General features: G+C 46.5%; 1 protein-coding gene across 1 annotated transcript in view; it reads left to right on the top strand.

The window, feature by feature from the left end:
- The window catches only part of ADAMTS3 (ADAM metallopeptidase with thrombospondin type 1 motif 3), a 55,992-nt gene that overhangs the window by 26,144 nt on the left and 11,618 nt on the right, over positions 1-18,230 (top strand). The window contains exons 5-8 of the mRNA XM_058803553.1: positions 14,676-14,875; positions 16,940-17,023; positions 17,128-17,284; positions 17,845-17,950. Coding sequence (XP_058659536.1) covers positions 14,676-14,875; positions 16,940-17,023; positions 17,128-17,284; positions 17,845-17,950 — 547 coding nt within the window. The remainder of the gene's footprint in view (positions 1-14,675; positions 14,876-16,939; positions 17,024-17,127; positions 17,285-17,844; positions 17,951-18,230) is intronic.

Here is an 18,230-nt window from a genome sequence, read left to right on the forward strand (position 1 = left end):
GTGGCTTGTAGTCCAGGAGTAGCCCAGGGAAGCATTTCATTGCTGTGTCTTCCTTTGTAGCATTATTGGCAGGGTCTTTCCTAAGCATTCCCTGGAAAAATCTGAGGACCTAGCCCCAGGAGGCATGGCCTTGTGTCTCCTTTGGCATCTTACCTCTCCACCCAGGTAACAAGCAGGCTGCTGCCTCCCATCAGCCAGTGACATGCCTGCAGGGAAGAGATTTGTCCTTCCCCTTGTTCCTGGCAACAGACTGGGTCTGTCGGGTGGCTAGAAAGGGTGGGATTTTCTTTCTTCTCCCCTAGTTCTGCACAGGATGCCCAGCAGTGCACCTAGATACCTGGAGAAGGCTGGGTTCAGACACTGGCATCCTGCATGGAGGACAGGAGTGGTGGGCTGTGAGTGTGTGTGGAAGTGCACACTTGATTAGCAAGCACTCTATTTTTGTGTGAAATGACTATCCTGTAGCCATTTTTGAAATAACTATGTTCTGTAATCCTAGAGACATCAATTAATAAATCCACACCACTTGGTTAGTGCAGATTAGCATAAAAACTTCCAAATGTACAGATCCTCTTGTGCAAAATCCTGATAATGTCTAAAACAAATTTTCAACTGCAACGGGGTTAAACACAGTGTTAACTGAGCTTTTTTAGTCTCTGCTGGAAACAGTAACAGGTGATGCAAGGAGCTTTGTGCTTTCTTAATGGAGAGCTCTTCTGCTTCTCCTTACTAGTAGCTCCAGAGAACATAAAGTCACCATTTCCAGGAGGAATAGTAGTTGTGCTTTTCTCTCCTTGACAATAAATCTGTTAGAGGTATTAAAGTAAGAGGTAGTAGTAGCTCTGTTAATTATTTACAGAAGTCACATCAGTGGGGGAATAAGTGATGGGTCTGTGGTTGCCCTTGAGCATCAAAATAACCTCTGGAGCTGAAGGGTTTGGATGTGTTTCCTCCTTTTTCTTCATTTATTACAGCAGAGGTGCTGCTGTAATCATTTCCCAGTTCAGTGTATGCCCTGTTCCCTCCTGTCCAGGCTCTTCTGCACTGTGTCCAAGTGCTGTGAGTGGTATCCTGAGGCTTGAGAAGGTCCATGCAAGCAGAGAGTGAAAGTTTGAGTGTCTGGGGATTTCTGCAGTGTGCAGCATAGTTCAGCTTCCCACTGTCAGAGGGCAGGGTGAGATGGGACACTGGGAGGAAATTTCCCCTGTGAGGGTGGTGAGGCCCTGGCTCAGGTTGTCCAGAGAGGCTGAGGCTGCCCCATCCCTGGAGGTGTCCAAGGCCAGGCTGGATGGGGCTTGGAGCATCCTGGGCTAGTGGAAGATGTAACCCAGGAGAAGAGGACCCTGGGGGAAGAGAAGAAGCTGCTGAGGATGATCCTTAGGAGCTCTAAATGTAGCTTGAGCACAGTCACTGGGGATGGCTGCAGGCTGCTCTGCCAAACAGTGACGTACTTTTCACTTAGGTCTTGGTCTTGCTGACCAAGTTAGGGAGCTAATTAGGAGCCAGCTACAAATTACTGTCCTTTTCTTCTTTTGTTTCTGGATGTGGATTTTCATTTGCCTTTGACTGCCTGTGATTTGATGATGAAGATTGTTAGTGGGCTTTTTTCCTCCCCTTGCTTAGGGCAGAAAGGAAGCTCGGGCCAACCCATGGTCAAACTGAGTTCTGCTCTTCCATGTTTCCTCATGACGTGGAGCAGATATCTCAAACTCTACTTAAAAATCATTTGTTGAACGGGAAAAATGCAGCTGCTGCTTCTAGACTGAAAGCAATTCCAAGTATATCCCTTGCTTTCATTTGTTCTGTGAAAAAACCTCTTTTGAAAACTCCTGAGAAGTACCTCAGAGTGAAAGGGTAACTCATTATACTCTGTGGCTCATGGAGAAACACTAATTAATATCATCACAGATGATGTCACTAGTAACATCATGGATGTTGTTGATTTTCAGCAAAAGCCCTGTAATGCCATAGATCTATGATGGCAGTAAAAATCCAGTTAATAAAATAATTTGCTACCATATTTATTTACTTTTTGAATGCTCAGTTCTACGGAATAGGCAGTGAGCATCCAGAAACTATGTAATTAATTTTTTTATCTGTTTTAAGTAGTTTGTCCTAAAGAGTCCTTGAAAATGCACTACCTTATCCCTGGGTTCTGCTCAGGTTCTTCCATAGCCAGCTCCATGTTCTTTTTATTCCTGATCACAAGTGAACTTGCAAACAGATGCATTTGAGCCTCTGCTTTAGTAGTTTAATGGTATTTTTCAATTTGCTTTTACAGGGTTGATTCTTGATTTATTTCAAGCCCCTTTTCTAAATCAGAGTTTTCCCTGCCAAGAATAAGTAACAATATAGTTTCATTACTTCAAGCACTTCAAAGCTTCCAAGTTTCTGATGCTGAGATTTACTACTAGAAGTAAAAATCAGTCTTCCTTTAGTTAACAGTGCTCTTTAAAAGGGAGCACAAGGGAAGATAAATCAATTAAAAGTGTCTGCTCTTTGAGGGCTCAGGCAGCACTGTGCCATGTTGTGGGGGTTGATTAGACACTTGGTTTAATTGGAGGAAGGCTGATGAAGTTCTGACCTGCTCAGATCTGCTTCCTTTGCTCTTTGTCAAACATGCTCTATTTTTTTTTTTTTTTTTTTTTTTTTTTGCTGGTGAGACAGAATCATCATTCATATTTATTTTTTTACATCTGAAGTTTGTCAGACTGCTTGGAAAAATGGGACAATGAAAGCCATCTGGGCATCCCATCCACTTCCATTTGGTAACATTCCACTTCCATTTGGTAACATCTGCCTCATTACTAGGAACATCTCACCAGCACTGCAGTGAACAGATGTGCTCCCTTTCCATCTCCAGACTCACTTAGAATTTCTGATAGTGAGAGAAATTCAACAGGCACTAAATCCCAAATGCCTGATTCTTGACCAGGCCCTCTAATATCCCTTATTTGGGATGTTTGTTCCCGTGTAAAGGAGAACCCTGTGGCATTTGAGGGAGGGGGCAATGGGGAAAGGCAGCAATGTCTCCTGCAGGTCATTCCCTGTCTGTGTCTGTGGGATTTAAGGCTCAGCACTTGTATGCTTGAGCCTTTGCCGCGCAGGTTGACTCACAGCTGTTCATCGGATGTAAGGCTCTGTGGAAATCCAGAGTCCTCTGCCTGAAGCTGCCCTGTCTCCCTTCTTAAAGCCTTAAGAAATTAGAGTTTAAATTTCTTTAAAGGGAGAGAATTCCCTGCATGGAATTCACCATCCCTTTTCTGAACCTCACAGGTGATGTCACAGTGGGCAGGTATTCCAGCTGCCGGTATCTCCAGTGGCTCCACACTTTGCAGTCCCTCTGCAGGTTTCCAATGAGAGTGATGAGGCACTGGCACAGGTAAAAGATAGAATTGTGTCTGCAATGCCAGGGAAGCTGAGGCAGAAGCTGGAAAGCCAGGGAGAAACTGGAAAGCTGTGCTGCTGGATAGTGAGTTCCCTCAGGTGCTTTTCTGTGGAAGAGCAGAACTGGACAACCAAGAGCATCTGTGAAACCTTTTAGGTACTTGGGACATAACAAGCTGCTTTCAGCATCTTCTGTGGAGGCTTATTTGGAGTGACAATGATATTTACAACTAGAGTGGGATACTCAAAGACACTGCAGGCTATCAGCCCTACTAGAAGTGGGTAAGTTGATGCCCACAGTTTGGAAGTGGCTGTTCCACAGTGGCAGAGCTTCTATCCAAATCAAACTTCCCGAGTCCCTTGCTAATGGCTCGGGTGTTATTTGTTTTTTCAGGATTTTCAGGGCAGCAGTGTGGTGATCTTTGTGCTCAGCTGGGTTTTTAAAGCTGCTTGTCCCGACCCAAGACTTTGTGCAGATCAGCCTGGGATTTTGGGACACCCCCTTCCTCTGTGGATGTGGTATCTGGGTAGAATGGCCGTGTACATATTTTCACTGTTATCTTGGACACTCTCATGGTCCATGGACTGTTGGGAAATAGCTTGGGCTTGGAGACATTTGTTGCTCTTGGAATGCTGACTTACAGTGCATTCATGGAAAAAAAAGCAGGAGCCCGAGTTCAACAGCATTCAGTGACAGTTTATAGTTGGAGCTTTTCCTTTATATTTATGCCAGTGGAATTTTGAGAAATGGCTGAAATTCCATGTGGCGAGAAAGAGAGGCTTATTATCCGTGACTAATGCTTGGATACACTTTTTGAAATTGGTATTATTTGCTGTTGTGCCACTTCTACTCTTCTGCTACATTGGTTCATTCTGTTGTCTCCCAGTTTTGAACAACCTTTCTCTCACCTTGGGCTGCCACTCTCACATCATTCCCACTGCCTTCCTCCTTTGGGAGTTCAGCCCCTGCAGCCACATGGTCAGCCTGGGATCCAGAGCTGGGCTAAGCTCACCTTTGTGTTCATTAGGGGTTGAATCCAAGATGAGGGCTCTGCATTTTTGCATGACAGGATTGAAAATAGGACTCTTTCTCACTGCATTTTCTGCAACACAATATTTGACTAAGCATTTCTTCTTTGTAGTTCTAAGACATTAAATTTATTACTTAGCTGAAGAGATCCTTTTATGTGTCTAAACTGAACACTTGGGCTGTTCTCCCTCCTTTTGCAGAGGAGAACTGTGTCCTGTTTGTCATATTTCTAGTCAGACCCACTGTATATTCAATGGAAAATTCTTCCTAAATCTTCTCCCCTCTCAGGTTCTTCTCCTTTTTATTATTGTGCTTTTCCTCACTGTCTCTGTTAGCTTTCTGCCAGACTGGAGGGCTCATTAAAGCAACACTGTGCAGGAAATGGAGAGAGGTGCAAGAATGGAGCCCTGCTCGCCAGAGAGGGAAAGTTGGCAGCTCTCCTCTGACAGGAAAATTCCTTGGATTTGAGGAGCAGCTTCATTGAGAGAGTGCTACTGAAGGGACATGAAACCCTTGGTCCAGTGTCATTCCACAAATAAATAGCATTTGGATACACACACATTGTGATGAGGTTCCAGCAGTAACCTTCCAATTTATTTGAATTCATTTGTACGTGGGAGTTGGAAATTTATGTTTTGCCTGAGTGTTCTTGAGTGTCAGGAGGGAGAAGGTGGGCTCTGGATAGAAAGAAGTACTAATTCCCTGTAGAAGATGTTTCCAGCAGACCTCACCTCCCATGGCAGACTGCAGGGATGAACCTTGCTGAAAAACTCCTTCTCCTTAGTCACAGCTTTTTCAAGAGAAGTAGTTCTTGAAAGAATGGTCTTTCAGGTCAGAACAGGAGAATTTATGATTCTGACTCTGTGCTATTTTGGACGGGATGGGGATGGGGAAAAGGAGAGGGGAATGATCAAAATATCCCGTGTGGAAACAGTGCAAGTTAGATTCATAACACATCTGTGCGAGGTGCAGCCGAGGCTGGCACGCTCGGAGGAATTTGGTGAGGTGGAAAGGAAAAAAAGTGCTTTGTTGTGTAAGAGTCTATATGAAAAAAGGAAAGTATAAAGGGAGGTGGATCCATAATGAAAAAAATCTGTGTTGGTTTCTGAGGGCCGGCATTTGGGCCTTGCAGAAAACTCTTTCCCCCAAAGAATGACAGCAGGAAAGTGGAGATGGGACCCTCTTGTTTGCAGACCAGTTCTGTGGTGTGGCAGTGAAAATCAACCCTCCCAAGCTGTCTCTTTGCTGGGTTTTTTCCCTAAAAATAGTGAGATGTCAGTATGTCTAATGTCAGGCTGTGTGTTTTTTGTAAGTGTATCACACTTACTCCATGTAATTATAGACAGAGCTGTGGGTAGATGAGGTTCTGCTCCGTAAGGAATTGTGAGAATTGAGAGCTGGCTTTTACTTCAGGGCTATTCTCTCCCTGTCAGCCCTTCCAGTTTTAAAATCCTCCCTTCTAGAAAATGCTTGCCTGGGAGACAGCAGAGGCTTTGACTGCCTTTCTGTGATTTCACATAATCTGCCTGTGTGTCACTGAATATTATTTTTCAACAAAGAATGAGAATTTATTGACCCAGCACAGCTAGCTGGAATATGTTTATGATCACTCCATGTATGTTTTTATTCCTCCAAAAAAAAATTACTCCTTAATCATTAATTCAGTCAGTTCTTGTGTGCAAGTTAATTAAAAAATTAAGGATTTCAGCTGGAGATAGGGTTAATGGGCAAATTAAACTCTGCAAAACTTCAGGTTTACGTACCTTACTAGCTAAATCTTGTAATCCAATGAGTATATCCAAATGCAGTGTATGTGTATCATAGGATGGTAGAATCCTGGGGTGTTTGGGGTGGGAAGGGGACCCCTGATGTGTGCAGACATGGCTCTGCTGCTGCCTGGCAGTTGGCTGCAGCTGTGGAGGAGCCCTGCCTTGGACGTGGCCAGTGTCACTGCAGGTGCACTGGGCTCCCAAACCCAGCTGCTGGACTTTGTCCTCTCAGAAGGTCAGGATCCGCTTAGTGCCAAATGACCAATTAAGGACAATTATGGTTTCAGCTCCATGAAGGGAGTAGGGGGGCAGGAAGGCCCTGGGAGGAAGTGCCCCATTGTCACAGGCCCGCACACTTTGTGACTCACTGCCACTGCCAGGGCGTTTGAAGTGCCCTTTGTCTCTGTAATAAGGACTGCATAAATATTTTCCCACATTTTTTTCCAGTGTTACACACTCAGTTATTCCTTTTATGTGAGTGATTACTGTGAATTCCATTCTCCTGTCTCCTTGAAACACTGGTCTCAGCAGAAGCCATGGGATAGCTGAGGCTTGCCTGTGGTGTTCACATCCTCGGTTCCCTCCTGTGCCAGTGGCCGTGCGAGGGAATCACACCGAGGGTGCTGAACAATAATTTTGCCTTCTATACCCATTCATTCTGTTTAGAATGGAACCAGGCCCAGCTATTCTTCCTGTCCTGTGTCTTCTGTGAACCTTCTCTGAGAGGGGGAAAGAAGTGGCCTAAGGCCCAGGAAATTCAGAAATCTCCTTTGATTTCTTTATGTGCAATACTCCTGGCTTTGGCACTTGGACAGAGCTTCATCTCTTCCCTCCTCCATTTCTCATTTGGCTTTTTAGACTTCAGGTGTTGGGTGGTTGGACTTGAGACTCCTAAAGGTCCTTTTCAACCTTAACAATTCCATGATGCTGTTTTATTGTAACAGGTCACATGTTCACTCCAGCCAGTGACCTCTAGATGGATTATCCAGATTCCAAAGCTCCATCACATAGACAGGGCAGGGGAGAGCTGCCAAGGCAGCAGGCAGCACCCAGATCCCAGTGTTAACTTGTCCCTAATTTGTTATGGTAGTGGTCTCCTCTGACTCTCAGAGGTTCGTGAGAACTTGGAGCAAGTCACTGGGAAGCGTGTTTGTGTCTCTTTCATTTACAGAAGGAAACATTCAAAGTGCCTCTTTGCTTTTTCCACTGTTGCCACCACAGTGTCCTTCAGCATTTTTGTAGTAGCAAAAAGGGTGTTGCTGTGCCCCACCTTGTCCCCACTGGTGTTCTCCCCTTGGATTTTTACAGTGTGTTTTCACTGCTGGTCATCACTGCAATGGAAAAGCTTAGCAGACTCAGCTGCTCATGGCTCTGCTCTCCAGCTGGACAGCAGTTCTGCCCTTCAGACAGGCTCTTTGGCTTCTCCACAGGCAGGAGAGAGCAAACCTGACCTGGAAAAGGGCAGAGATTCCTTGCTGAGATTTCCCCTTGCATAGTTGCTGGTGGGAGAGCTTTCCCCTTGGCGTGGATCAGAGCAGCAGGCCTCCGATGCAGGGATTTTGCATCCTTTGTGGGGCTGCAGCAGCGCCTCATTTAGGGTATTTAGGTGAAGTATCACATTGTGCATTGCCCAAGTCCTTCCTCAGCAGCTGTCAAGCTCCATCCCTCATTCCCAGGGGCTCGGGAGGATGGTGTGTGTGTGTGTGCTGTGTGAGCAAGGCCAGCTCCCTGCTCAGAATAATCCCCTGCTCAGGGAGCCGGGCTGTGTCCCGGTGTCCCGCTGCTGTGTCTGGACAGTGTTCAGGCTTTGCTGACTCCCAGAGGCTTAGGGCAGATCAAGGGGTGATCAGAGGGTAATTGCTGTTGGCAGTGGGCAGTGGGCTGCTTGCTGAGCCCTTGCCAAGGGCTGTGGCTGGGCCTGCAGAGGATCACCAGCCAGGCTGTGTCCTCTTGCACGGTTCCTGTGGCAGCAAAAGGTCCCACGTGTTTAGGAACACATTCCTTACACAGCTTTTAAAAACAAGCAGCTGCCTGTAAACACAGCTCTGCCTTTATCCCAAATAAATGAGCAACCCAAGGAGCAGTTAGTGCCCTCACTGTGGAAACTGCTCCCATTTGGCCCAGTCTTTGCCACTGAATATTCACTTAGTGTCTTTTCCCTGGAAGCTGTGGCTGCCCCATCCCTGGAAGTGTCCAAGCCAGGATGGATGGGGCTTGGACAGCCTTTTCTAGTAGATGTTCCTGCCTGTGGCCAGGAGGCAGAAGGAGATGGGCTTCAAGCTCCCTTCCAAGCCAAACCATTCCATGGGTCTGTGAAATAGGAAGCTTGGCTCCTGCTGTGCTTTCAGCCAGCTGGCAGAAGCTGGGTCAGATGCCAAGGAGTAAGGAGTGAGAGATAATGACTTCGTTCATGAGCACTGGGGGGACTGCATCTCTGCCAATGCAACTTCCTCCAGCTCTGGAAGCTCACAGTAGTGCTGTGGTGCTGAAAATACCTGCTTAAAGAGTTTAGACCCTGGAATACCTGTGAAGCCTGTTGGGATCTCAGGGGAGCTGCCCAAAAAGGCAGACAGCTCAGGCCATCCGGCATTTGTTCTGAATAAGTTCTGAATTAGCAGATAAATTATGAATGCAACCTGTGCTTTCAGAATGTAGTGGATACCCCCCTTTCTGGATTGCTCTGTCCTTTTACAGTGCATTATTCCAGTTAGGAATCCAAGGATGCTTTTAGAGCACTCCTTTGTGAAGTAAAAGTGATTTTTGGGTTGATGTAATGGTACATGAAGGCATGAGTGCTTTTAAGGTTGCTAATGCAGAGCTCTCTCGTGTTCCTGGGTGAGTGTCTGACTGGAAAGTCATGGATTCAATGCTCTTCAGAGCTGGAAACTTTGGGAGTAAAGCCTGGCCACTCTGAGCTGTAAAATCAAGCCCTCCCATACCCAAACTGGGCTTGGTTCCAGCAACCCAGGTACCCCAGGTGTGCTCCTCAGCAGTGGGCCTGGCTGCTCATTGTTGCTGACTTACTTTTTCTCATCTGCAAACCAAATTTCAGAGCCTCTACAGATGCTTTTTCCATATTTTTGGACATTGATACAGATGATGATTTTGCAAACTGGGGCTTCTTTTTCTTTTTATTTTTCATCTTTTATTGCAGCTATGTTTGAAGGGCACCATTGATATTGAATCAAAGAACTTGATGTGGTGTAAAGTGAAAAAGGGATAGCTTTGCTTGGTTTATTCTGTCCAGTATGTGACCTGCAGGCCTCTCCATGTCATCTGTTTCTGTGTAAGCACCAGCAGAAGGTGTCGCTCAGGTCTCCTAAAATGCCAGACCCAAATGCTCAAGTCTTCCTCAAATGTCCAAAAAAGTCCTGGCCTTTACCCAACAGAATGTTCTCCTGGGATTAAAGAGAAAAATTCAGTTTACTGCTATTAAAGTCTCTGAGCTACATGTGTAAGTTGCTAAAGTGAAGGAAGAGTGACACCTTGTAATAATGTCTTGGTAAAAGACCTGGGATTGTCAAGAGACTGTTTTTAATACATTTTCATACTTCAAAATTCAGGGTCAAAGCCAGACTCCAGCTCTACCCATAATTAAGTTTTTTAAATAATGGCATGTAGTAAATATATATTTTTAACCTGTTCTTAAAAAAATTCCACAAACAAAACTAACCACAAAATCACCTGTACCTCCAAAATAAAATTATGATGCAATTCTTGCTATATATGTGTAGAGAGAGACAATTAATTAAAGAAATGAGGAATGGGGGAATGTCTTGCTCCTGGGAAAGCAGGAATTCCAGGAGACATGGTTAGTAGTTCCAGGATAACTACCTGTTGGCTGAGTTGGCTGTTAGGGCTAAAGCCCAGCTAAAAATAAGGTGCAGAGCAGATGAGGCAGGGCAAGGCCGGGCAAGTCCCGAGGCCGAGTTAAGCCAGCCTGGGGCTATGATCTGCTATTAGTGGTGGCCAGGCAAGGGGCTGTGCAGGGAGCAGCCTCTGTGGCTTCTCTTCTGCTTGTCCTGTGCCCTCCCTCAGCTTTGGATTATTAGAGGGCAATATCTTTATTCCAGACAAGTTCAGTTTGATCCTGAGCTTTACTCCTCTTCTTTTGATTGTATGTTTGAGCCTCACAGCAACAGTTCCACCCCTACTAAATTTCCATGGATCCAAAAGCACTTTCACCACAAATCAGGTGAGTGCAGAGCTGTTGCAGGCTGTCCAGGGAGTGTGTCAGGCGTGTCCTCCAGCACTGAGAACTCTGGAACAGGCTGGCATTCCTCTTTGCTGTTTGTTTCTGGTCATGGGATGGAAAAAGAACAGTTAATAGTTGACCTAAATTCAGGCCTGGTTAATTATAGTTTCCTTCAGTTCTGGCTTTGTTCTGTGTGTGTTTGCTGCCAGGTAAGGATAACCTTGCAGTCCTAGAAAGCTTCATGCCAGGGAGGGAAGTGATGACAAGAAAATTACAGGGTAAAATTCCAGCCTTTTCTATTGGAAAAATTTATCCTGAGTTGGCTCTAAGCGTAGTTCAAATACACAGAGGATTATGCATTTCTACGTGGCTCCCTCAGTGTGGGTCTGGCATCGAGCCCTGGTGCAAATGAGGGCTAGGAGCTGTTTTTGCTGATGGTGTGTGGAAGGGAAGAGCCTTCCTGTGATGTCAGCACAAGGAATAGAGTGCAGGAAATCTTCCATCCTTCCCAGAATCACCCTGCAGCTGGAGCTGCTCAGGTACCAGAGAAGCACATATGTCGTGGAGGCAGTCGAGACTCCAGGATGTTTCCTTTGCTCTTTTAAGTGTCAGAACAGAGTGAGGTGGGGTCTGTGTTTGTGGCCCATGGAGTTCATGCATTTCGTGACTAATCCTGCAGCCTGGGGATTCAGACCTTCCTTTAATCCCTGTTTGTTTGTCATTCTGCCAGTCACTGTCACTGCAGAGGTCCCACTGGAGGGGAACATAAACAGAGGTAATTCTCCAAGCTTAGTCATCTCAGGAGGTCTGTGTGTGAAGTCACAAGAACTTCTTCTCTCCCTTTCCTTCATTCCTTAATGTGATGAAGCTGTTGTGAAAGTGGACCTGTGGCTGAACCTGGTTGCTGGCATTTTTATTTCCATTAGGAAATTCTTCAGTGTCTTTGTCTTCTGCTAACACCTCCTCTGACACCAAGACACCTTTATGAGAGGTGACACCAGCACCAAGCCTTCTCTGCCACATGCCAAGGCTCACAGGTGCAGCAGCTCTTCCATCCTCATGTGATGGACCACATCAGGGTGGTGGGTGAACAGTGGGACTCGATGGTCAGAAGGGTTTTTTGTAACCTGACTGACCTGCAGGCTGTTCTGAGCTTTTCTGGTTTGTTTTTTTGCAAATGTTTAAGTGGTTTCTCCCACCTGCCCTGAGGGAAATGTTGAATCCAGTGTTCTCTTTTGTGTAACTGCACTGTGTTTCTGCAGTGGCAGAGCTGGCTGGCTTTGTGTTATCAAAAGTTCATAGATAATATTTATTTATTGTGAAATATCCCAGAGAGACACTCTGCAGTGGCTTCTGGAAGCACTTCATGGACATAGCCTTGGACATACAGGGAAACATCAAGTAAATATGTGTATTTTTATGGCCAGCTGGCTCAATTGGGGTTGCTGCAGAGACAAACTCGTCCCTCAGCCCCCAAAAACAAACAAGCAGAAGTTTTGGCAGCAGTTAAGCAAACAACAAACTCTCCTACAGAGACAGTGACAGCATTAAGGATCCAAATCATGGAGTCAGGACTGCAGGTTCCAGTGTCAGTGCTCCACATGGGAAGGAGGTGTGGGACAGGGACTTTAGGACAGGACGCATTCTTTTCATGCCACAGAGCTGTTGTGGTGGTGGTCAAAAGTCATTTGACACTTCTGGAGGAAAAGGCAATTTCAGGCAATTCTTCAAGAAAAGATAAGGGGGAATGTGTAACTTGCCAGGGTTTTGTTTTTAAGGACCTAATAAATCAGAGCACACGAGTCGCAGCCCATCCCTAATGAGAACATCCTGTCATCGTGTCTTCACCCTGCTGACCTGGGTGCTTTCTCTTGCTGACCCCTCCCAGTCAGGCAGTACCAGCAGCACCACAGCAATGTGCACACTTTGTGTGGAAGTCACTGGGAGTTATGTTGGAACTGCCTGGAATGTGTGTTTGAACAAAATTATTCTTTTTCTCTTCGCTGCTTTTTCAAAAGGCACGCTTCAAAATAAGGCTCAGGAGGCGGTGATGGCATGGACTGGCCTAGTTTCCTTACTTTGGGAATAGCAGAACAGAATTTTTTAGTAGCTGCAGAACATGTCTGTCCCTGGGGACATTTTGTACATTAAAACACTCTTTGGAAAGGGACTTAGATTGATCTCAGTGGGTTCCACACTGATTTCTCATTAGTTTCGTTTTGAATTAGTGAAAGTGTGGATCTTCGCTAGGTACTTTTCCTTGCTTTATTCAGAAAAAGGCTAAATTAGGCAATGGAGCTAGTGAACATATGGGAGGAACATGATGGATGGATGGATGGATGGATGGATGGATGGATGGATGGATGGATGGATGGATGGATGGATGTAAAGTGTATATACTTACATATTTAAGGAATGGTTCTCTCACTAGCACAGAGTTCAGCCCATGTATTTTACAATATAAAATAAGATGATAAGAATCTCCCATGTGAGTGATGCTGAGGGTTCTCTTTAAGTGCACAGAAGGGTTGGTTTAGGAGGGTTTAGCAGGGTTGGTTGATAACAGTGTTGATGAAATGGGATTTGGGCAGATCTCAGCTTTATTCAATAGCAGAGAAAGAGCTGTAGTTCCATTATTTTAAAGTCACACTCCAGGACAAACACCTGCTGTAACCCAGAATAGCCATTTCTCATGGCACAGGAGCATGGCCTGCTCTGCTCCTACAGGTAAGGTTGGGATGTAAGTGGTGCAGGTGACTAGCAAATTAAAAAGGAAGAAGTAACAAACCAGCTAATCCCAGAATGAGATTAGGATGGATTAGTCTGTCTAGCTCAAATCCCCAACCAGCCAGACTGGTTCTGTGTGTTTCTTCACTGTTGCCCCATGTGTTATCTTTCTCCCAAGTAACAAGTGATCAGACAAGAGGAGATGCCTCAAGATGTGCCAGGAAAGGTTTAGGTTGGACATGAGGGAAAATTTCTTGCAGAAAGCATTGTCTGGCCCTGACACAGGCTGCCCAGGGCAGCAATGGGTTTTCCATCCCTAGAGGGAATTAAAAGCTGTGTTGATGTGACACTTGGGGACATGGTTTAGTGGTGCTTTGGCAGTGCTGGGGGAGCCGTTGGGCCCTATGGACTTGGATCCCACATGTTCTGTTAAGTGGGCAGTACCTGTAAGCTGGGATGGAGCCTGGCTGCTTGCTCTGAAGTGCTGCATTATGGAAAACAGAGCGCAGAACAGATAAACCCCTCACGTGACACGGTGTTTTGTGGGCTGGGCACTGCAAGCTATGGGAAGTTGGCACCGTGGGCACCACAATGTGACAGTGTTCCAGCTGGGTTTCCCTTGGATGCTGTGCTTGGCAGCTGTGCCAGCTGGAGCGGTTTTTGGAATTGGAGTGGGTGTATGATTTTCCCACTGTTGTGCTGCCCTGGGGTTGACATACTTGAGAGTGCCTGAAGACACAGGAAGGGCTGGTTTGTGGACTTACAGCCGTGGCATTCATGAATTCCAGCCAGAGGAGAAGGGCTGGAAGTTTGCTGTTGTAGGGGAAAGTGCCCTGGTACATCATGAGTGCAAAGCAGGAGTGTTCTCTCCTCTCCATCCACTGCATGCTGCTTGCTCTAGCTGGGTTTGTGGGGCAGGGAGCTCCATGTATGTTTTTGGGAAGAGTGGGGGAACAGGGGTGCTCCTGACTGTCACAGGGACACAGGAACCGTAGCACGCAGCTCACTGTGTGCACCACGAGATGTTCCTCACTGATGTTCATTGCTGGAGTACTGGTATGGATTTGGGAGGAGCCAAGTATCCTGCAGCTGTGACATTTTACCTGTCAAAAATCCCTGGCAATGTTTTGTTTTACTGTCCAAAGTGGAAGTAACAGCTTTGGATTTTGTGTGTGGAATAAGAACCATGGACATTTACTGACCCATGTGGTTGAATGAATTTTTTCACTTGGTTTTCTGGTGATTTCTCCCAGCCCTACACCACAAGAATAAATTTTCAGGGTTCCTGATGTATCTTATCCGGAGAAGCGGTGACTCTGCAGGCGAGGATGGTTTGTGGGAGGATGCTTTCCAAAATGGAGCTGGAATTCCATTGGCCATATAGTGGAATCACAGAATGGGTTGGGTTGGAAGAGACCTTAAAGACCACCCGTTTTCAACCCCCTGCCAGGGGCAGGGACACCTTCCACTAGAGCAGGTTCCTCCAAGCCCCATGCAGCCCTTCCTCGAGCACTTGCAGGGATGGGGCAGGAGTTCTGGCTGCACTGATGGCAGTGTGTCTTTGCAGAGCCCCTCCTGGCTGGCCTCGGGGCGCTGAGCTCCCTGCACGGCCGCGTGGAGCAGCAGCTGCACGAGAGCCTGCGGCGCCGCCGCCACGCCGGGGACAGCGACCACAACATCGAGGTGCTGCTGGGGGTGGACGACTCTGTGGTCCGATTCCACGGCAAGGAGCATGTCCAAAACTACCTCCTGACCCTCATGAACATCGTGAGTATCCTTTGGGAGCTGGTGGGAGCTCTTGTCGGAGTGCCAGGTTTGGGAAAAACAACAATGGGATCGTTCTGACTGCTACTGGAGAAGGTTTTCTGGTTTTAAGATGTTCCTTTGATTCATCTTTTTCGCAGTAGTTTCCTTCCTAGGGCACATTCCGAGGGTATTTCCAATAATGAGGAAATAGTTGAAAAATAGTAAGGGGAAAAAAGTAAACTTAATCCATTTCTAGTAATTCTGAGCTTCTCTCACAACACAGTTCTGGAGAAAAACTGATTAAAGCATAAATATCTAGAGGAAAAGGAGTTCTAAACCCTCAATGGCTCTCTGACAGAGTAGACCTTCTGGTAATGCCAGTAGATCTGTCTTAGATACTGTGGCAGCATAAGGTTGTACAGGAAATGAAAACAGTCTCTTAGGGATGAGGATGAGGGACTAATTATTCCCACAATGATTCCCATTAATAATGATTTTATGGCTGTAGGAATGATTGTTATCTATTTTACACTCTTTTATTCCTGGAATAATTTAAAAATTATTCCTTGGGTTTTCAGAGCTTCTAAATTTGAGAACTTAGAATCTAGGAGGAAAAAAATGATTCCTGTATGGAATTTAACCCAACCAATATGACGTTTTTCAGAACATCACTCAGAGAATCATCTCCTTTTTTCCCACATACACTGTGGAACATCAACATTAAATCTCCATTACACATTACTGCAGAATATTGTCCTTAGGGTTTTGAAACCTTTTCAGTGAGCAGCAGGGCTGATCCATGGCCCAGACCACTTCCAGGTTTTTCACATGCCTGCGGCTCCATCTGCTGGGGCTGCCACCCTCCTGCCCAGAGCCATCCAGAGAATGGGATAAAATGGGGGCTATAGGGAAATCTTGGAGACTTGAAATTTAAGGTCAACTCCAGGGTCCGTTTCATCTCAAGGGAAGTCATTCCAGTGCCTAGAAAGCTCCCCTGTTGTCTACTGGCACAAGGGAAGTTGTGAACACTTATCCTGGCCCAGCTCTTTGTGGGAGCAATGCTCTTTCATTGATGAGGAGAAAATAAGAGAGGAATACCTGACCTTTAGGATGATTGCTTCACAGGACAGGCAGCCTGAGCTCTGTGCTCATTCTCTGTCCCACTGCCCTGGTGACTCTGCTCTCAGCCTCAGGGATTTCAGGTTTAAACCATGGGCTGAAATCCTTGTGCCAGGGCCCACAGTCTGGACAGTTCCCAGTGACCTTTTTCCCTGAGGGGAAGTTCTGTTTAGCCTGACTGAAAAATAAAACAACCCTCTAACTCCTGCTCAAACCCATGAACCTCTGAACAGGGGTGTTTATTTCTCACCAGTTGCCCATAATATAATATTTATTTTGTTTTTAGGGGAATGAGGAGCTTCATTGAGGACCTGCAGATGTTTCACACCCTGGTGCCAGGACATTTCTCACCTTCCCAGACACAGGGAAGGGCCTCAAGAAGGACAACTTTTGGCCCATCTGCATAATTCTGTTTTTCTAACTTCCCTTCCACAAAGCCTCTTTTTAGTACAGAAGTGACCACAGATTTCTAACAGATCTCGAAAAAGCAGGGCAGCAGTATAAGTTGCTCCTAAAAAAATACTCTTCAAAACAAGAAGCACTGGAAGTGCTCCAGGCCAGGCTGGACAAAGCTTGGAGCAACCTGGTCTAGTGGAAGGGGTTCCTGGCCATGGCAGAGGGGTGGAACGAGATGAGCTTTAAGATGCCTTCCAGCCCAAAACAGTCTGGGATTCTGTGATTGTACTTGAAGTCTTTTCCCCAATCCCCTTTTCTTTGAGCTCTGATCCATAAAACATGAGAGGAGGCTTGACATGTGCTTCCCAAAGTTCCATGTGAAGAGGGGGTATGTGATGACAGGAAGTGAATCTACACTTTCCGCTGAGCAAATGATCTGAGATTTGAATCCTCTTCTGAGGACTGTAGTGGTACAGGCACTTGAAAAAACATCTCTGTGGCCTTGGAAGTTCCCTTGGTATCATCAGTGGGTTTTTCTTCCTTTTTAGTATTTCCTCTTTTTCCCCTCAGGTGAATGAAATTTACCATGATGAGTCCCTGGGCGTTCACATCAACGTCGTGCTGGTCCGAATGATCATGTTGGGGTACGCCAAGGTGAGCGAGCTGCTTCTCCCCGCTCCTGCCCCGGGCAGAAAATGCAGACCCTGCTGAACAGGCTGCCCCTGGGAGCAGCGGGGTGTAAGGTGTGGCTCTCTCAGTCCATCAGCCTGATCGAAAGGGGGAACCCCTCGCGCAGCCTGGAGAATGTGTGCCGCTGGGCCTATCAGCAGCAGAAGCCAGACCCCAGCCATGCCGAGCACCACGACCATGCCATCTTCTTAACCAGGCAAGATTTTGGGCCCGCTGGTATGCAAGGTAATGCAGCTGACCCAGAGCAGAGCTCTGGGCTCGGTGTTTCTTGGCTGGCATCTGCCAGAAAAGAGGAAAAATTGGGAATTGCATTGTGACCTCCCTGCCTTATTCATTCTGCAAGTGGTTTCAAAAGCAAGGAGACCTTGCCATGAATCCTTGCCATTTATATCCAACCACAGATTGATTTTCTTTCTTGAGAGTTGTAAATAAATACTTCTTAGCTCTCTTCAAACTCCTGTATGTGCAGGGATCACTGGGAACCTCAACGCACGTGGCATTCCACTCCCTTTATTTTATTGCATCTTTCAGCCCAGATTTCCATATATTGACATCCCAGCCACTCTGAGACCTGCATCCATCCTTTGGCCTCAGGGAACTAATGACAGTGGGCAGGAACTCCCAAAGTTTGGCATGTGTCAGAGCAGGCACCGCTCAGGATGAGGAGCCAGGCAGGCTGCCCTGGCCTTAGAGCAATGTTAGCTTTTCCTGAGGAAGTTTTCTGGGGGTTCTCATTTAAAATCCAAGTGCTGAGCACAAGACTCAGCCCTGATGTCTCTCTGTAGGGTATGCTCCTGTGACGGGCATGTGCCACCCGGTCCGGAGCTGCACCCTCAACCACGAGGACGGATTTTCATCAGCCTTTGTTGTTGCTCATGAGACTGGGCATGTGTAAGTACCACTTTTACCATCAGATCACACCAAAATGCTGTGCTGCACTTCCTGCTTGCTCCAAGGGTGTTGGATTTGATGGCTCTGTGGAAGCTCTCCTGATTTTATTTCCAATCCCCTGGGAATGCAGTAGTGGTTGAAGGGAGGGAGAGACAAGTGAGGGAAGGAATGAAGAGGAAGAAGGGTGAACTTGTTTTCTCTGGGGTGAGGGAAAGGTCAGGAAGGGACCTGGGAGGTCCAGGCAGTGGCAGCAGGAGTGTCCTTCACTGCCTTCACCTCA

This window comes from Ammospiza caudacuta, chromosome 4 (genome assembly GCF_027887145.1).
Source record: "Ammospiza caudacuta isolate bAmmCau1 chromosome 4, bAmmCau1.pri, whole genome shotgun sequence".
NCBI lineage: Eukaryota > Metazoa > Chordata > Aves > Passeriformes > Passerellidae > Ammospiza > Ammospiza caudacuta.